The following is a 4,552-nucleotide window of genomic DNA, read 5'->3' on the forward strand; positions in this document are numbered from 1 at the left end:
GGGTTAATCAGATTGCCAGCTACAAACAAATCAATTATAGACATTTCATTAATTTTCCGGAATTAACTGGATTATGCTAACACGTTTAATATTTTGATGACATTTAATCAATTACTTTCTAGTACATATTTAAAGCTAATATCCAAATATAATACATTTCTTATTCATATTATTTTTATACCCTTGCAGAGGGTATTATAATTTTGGTCAAAAGTGTGCAGCGCAGTGAAGGAGACATCTCCGACCCTATAAAGTATATATATTCTTAATCAAGATCACCTCCTGAGTTGATATAAGCATGTCCGTCTGTCCGTCAGTCCGTCTGTCTGTTTCTACGCAAACTTGTCTCTCAGTTTTAAAGATATCGAATTGAAACTTTGCACACACCCTTCTTTCCTTTGCACGCAGTATATATGTCGGAACGGCCGACTATATCCTATAGCTGTCATATAACTGATTGATCGGAAATGCCATAACTTTGGTGTTTGTAAAGTTAGGAAGCTGGGATTTTCTATGGGTTTTAGTCCATAATAATTAATCAAATCGTTTAAATTAAAATTTGTCAGATTAATTTAATTGTTTTCTTCATCGGAGTCCGAACTATTGTCATTGTAATTGATTATGTCCTTTTCGAACTTTTTCCAAAAGTCGTCATTTAACACGATGTCATCTTCATCAGACTCAAATTCTTCTTGTTTAATGCGTCTCAGCTGCAGGAAGGCGTCATCATATCCGTGTAGCTAAAATTTTAAATTAACGACATTGCAATGCATTGGTTTGAGTTCTATAAATGAAATTACCTGATTTAGACTCTCGAAATCACACCACATTCCAATTAATTCAAATGGCGGATTAATCTCAGGGTCTTTAAGGAGCTTTATAATTGTTAAGATTCCGTTGAGATAATCCTTACTTAAGAAGTCATAGTATCGATGAAGAGTTATAGATCTAAGATTTTGGCAAGATTCGAGAAATGGAAGAATAAAGTTGCTTTCATCTTCCGCTGCGTGATGAGTCGATGTGATTTCCAAGACTTCCAGATTTTTTAATTGGATCAGTATTAAGATGCATTTTTTATCGGTAAGGCCGAGTCTTAAATGTTTCAGCCAACTTATTTTAGTCACCTCAACAATATCTAAAAAATCTAAATTTGAGTTATCCAAAAACAAGCTTTGAAGACTGGATAAAACTTTTAGTTCCTTGAGAAGACCCCACATGGAGATTCCATGAAGACGCAAATTTTTGTAAAGATTTTGTAAAATATCTTCACATTGATGACTTGGCCTATACCAGTATCTAGATATCGTTTGCAAGGTTTTCAAATTGTTTGCGGTAGCTTCATCAATGGAAATATCTGCCTGTAAATTTCGATATTGTTCTTCGTCAGCAAGAAGGTTAAAAAGTCTTTTTAGAGATCCGTTTGGTTGTAAAGATATAGTTAGCGACTCAAGTTGATTTAAATTAGCCAGAGTTCGATAAGCACGGGAACAAAAAAAACAAGAGAGAACGCTATAGTCGAGTGCCTCGACTATTAGATAACCGTTACTCAGCTAAACAACTTAATATAAATATGCCTTCTTGTATGTTTTTCGCCGCTCGAATTAGATACCGATTTTTATGGCGCTATTGTATTGCGTCATCTACCCCAAGACATTAGTACCACGGGCCATGAAAGGCGGAAATGTAGGCGCTAGCCAGGCTTAAGCGTTTAATGGGTTTTTGGGCGTTAGAGTGGGCGTGGCAAACTTTTATTCAGCCAATCGATAGGTATTGACGAAACAAATACATATCAATTAAAATTTTCATAATAGCATCAAAACTGTGGCCACAGCTTGTGGCTTGTGGGCGTCAGAGGGGGCGTGGCACCATTTTGAAACAAACTTGCGCTGCGTAGGAACTCCTAAAATCTACATGCAAAATGCCAATCTTCTAGCTTTTATAGTTTCCGAGATCTCAGCGTTCATACGGACAGACAGACAGACGGACATGGCTAGATCTACTTTATAGGGTCGGAAACGCTTCCTTCTATGTACCTGTTACATACTTTTGCACGAATACAATATACCCTTTTACTCTACGAGTAACGGGTATAACTACACTTAAGCACTTTTATGCTGCTGATTTGTGCCAACCAATGAAGAGCTGTGGTATCAATTATATCCATTTCCAAGTCCTCTAGGTTTTGATTTTCTATTAAGGCAAAGCTTTTGAATAGTAATGTTAAGGAATCACATATATAATACCTGTGGCCCCAGGAATTCCGCAGTGATGCAAACATCTCTTGAGACGACGAAGTGATGTATTATTATAATGTTTATTGATTATTATTATTTGGTATCCGATTACAAATATTGTGGTTTTAACTTTAATGACTTAACAAACAAAACTTAAACTTCTGTGCATGCGTGACGCTTGAAATCTTGACACCGACTAACTCTTCTTGAGTTCTACTTTATCGATTCTCTCGCGTTCTCGATATACTTTAATAGAAGCGACAACCGCTCCGTGTCTCTCTTCCTACTTGCTCTTTTGTTTTATTTCTGATTAATACATAACCCTTAATAACAAGATTGTTTAAAGTTTTAATAGTTGTCTATAGGCCAGAAAAAACAAAAAAAATCGAACGCTGCGGCCGGCTCCACAATAGTTGTTAAAAAATTGCCATGGTTTATACGGGCCGTCCAGTCTGGATTTCTAAATAGATACACTCGGGTTTCTGTGTTCTTAATTCCATCTAGTTGTTTACATTTCATTGCAATTATCTCCTCCAAATTTTGCACACAATATATATTATTTAAAGACGGAATGGAAACGAGTGAATAAGCTTCTTCCATGCTTATTATATCTAACATGTGTACGTTTCTTAGTTTCTGGTTCGCTAAACTCTGAAGCAGAGCTTGCAGAAAGCCACTAAAACCCGCTATATGCAATTGATTGACTTCTATTCGTTGAGAAAGAGGTGTTATAAAATTGAGGATGTCACTAGAAACTTCGTCATTATCGCAAACGTTTTTAAATATGTTAGAAGAATGAGGTTTTAAAAAATTGAGGATTTCTCTAGGAGCTTCGTCATTATCGCAAACGTTATAAAGTGTGCTAAGAGTCAGAAAAAGATTCCCAGATATAGGACTCAATTTTATACCCAATCCCATGCATTTAGTATTAAAGCTAACTTCTACTTTCTTTATCAAATTTTTAAATTGAATCAGTAAGTTGTATTGCTCACGTCTAGCAAAAACTTTAATGGATTTGAGATTTCGAAGATGAGCTAAATTCCCAATAATCGGGTCATCACTAAATGCGCTCTCAATGGAGATTATCGACCGTATCTGTGCTAGAGCCTGAGTTTCTTGTTTACTGAGCATACTGTTCCTTATATGTAGTTTTTTTAAGCCCTTTAGTTTGAGGCCATTAAACAACTCAGTCAGCGTACCCTCTTCATGAATCCCACCAAGGTACAATTCTTCAAGTTGGGGTAAATTTGCCAACGTGGCATACTCTGTAGCATCGACGTCAGGTTTCATCAATAACTCCAGGCGTTTTAGCTGACTGCAGTATGACACGATATCCGAAAACCTTCCATTTAATTCGGTACTGTAGAAAGTGAGATTATATAAATTCGGATTTGATCGACACAACTGTACCAAATCATAGGCACACATGCGCGCATTAACGTTGAGACTTCTCAAGTGACCGAATGTACCAACATTTTCGAAGCTATAACCAGAGCCTGAAAACTCCAAGTGCTTAGATCAACATAAATCATAACCATTTTATAGAACAACTCACCTTTAAAATCAACAACGAGATCGTGCAAAGTCTTATTTTTAAGGGAATGCATGATTGCCTGGAACCTATCCAAATGTTCGCGATGGTATTGTGTCGGTTTATAAGTCAATACGAGTGAATCCATGTTTACGTTTTCCTTAATCGCGGTTGTGTAGTAATTCCAAAAGTGATCCTTGTCCTTTTTTGAAAAGTTTTGCAATAAGTCATATGTCTTCGAAAAATTGACTGATACAGAACTGGTGTCTCTTAAATGAAAATATTCGATTCGAAGATCGTGAAAAAGTTTGTTGTTCCAATTTTGAAAAGCTATTTGGAACTCAACACAGCTGATTACGAAATTGATAAGATCCCGATACTTAACAACGTTTTCTTTTTTTTTTGAGTTTTTGTCAGTCTCGCAGTTAGTTTTAATACTTTCAAATATCAAGACCAAGCAATCATAGTCAAGTGATAATATGGTTGTTCTGTCCATAATAGTAATTTTCCAGCGCAAGACACGACCAATCGAAACAGTTTCTAAAGCGTTACTAAATGACTTTTTTCTATCAGTACTTACACATTAGAGAGCTGCACGGCTGCACTCTCTCAGTACTAAACGCATTCAGCTGATCGAGTTCGCATCGCACTGTATTCTCATTTGAGCGCAATTTTGAGTATTCATATGAAATGGCATTAAATGAATGTGTGTGCAAAACGGAAAAAATGAATGAATGCAGCAAAGAAGAATTGACTGAATACTCAGAATTCAATTTGTGCGCCGCTT

At 36.2% G+C, this 4,552-nt stretch overlaps 2 protein-coding genes across 2 annotated transcripts; both read right to left on the minus strand.

Moving 5' to 3' along the window:
• Positions 1-514: 514 nt before the first annotated feature.
• Positions 515-1,512, minus strand: LOC108044094. Its single transcript, XM_017122970.2, has 2 exons — positions 801-1,512; positions 515-740 (listed from the first exon to the last, which is right to left on the minus strand). The coding sequence occupies exons 1-2, from the start codon at positions 1,215-1,217 to the stop codon at positions 573-575; spliced, it is 585 nt and encodes a 194-aa protein (XP_016978459.2). The 5' UTR covers positions 1,218-1,512; the 3' UTR covers positions 515-572.
• A 783-nt stretch (positions 1,513-2,295) lies between these two features.
• LOC108039521 lies at positions 2,296-4,290 on the minus strand. Its single transcript, XM_017116550.2, has 2 exons — positions 3,790-4,290; positions 2,296-3,730 (listed from the first exon to the last, which is right to left on the minus strand). Exons 1-2 carry the CDS (start codon positions 4,259-4,261, stop codon positions 2,583-2,585), a joined length of 1,620 nt encoding a protein of 539 aa, XP_016972039.2. The 5' UTR covers positions 4,262-4,290; the 3' UTR covers positions 2,296-2,582.
• Positions 4,291-4,552: the final 262 nt, after the last annotated feature.

Source organism: Drosophila rhopaloa, unplaced genomic scaffold (assembly GCF_018152115.1).
Source record: "Drosophila rhopaloa isolate 14029-0021.01 unplaced genomic scaffold, ASM1815211v1 contig_163, whole genome shotgun sequence".
In the NCBI taxonomy this organism is placed as follows: domain Eukaryota; kingdom Metazoa; phylum Arthropoda; class Insecta; order Diptera; family Drosophilidae; genus Drosophila; species Drosophila rhopaloa.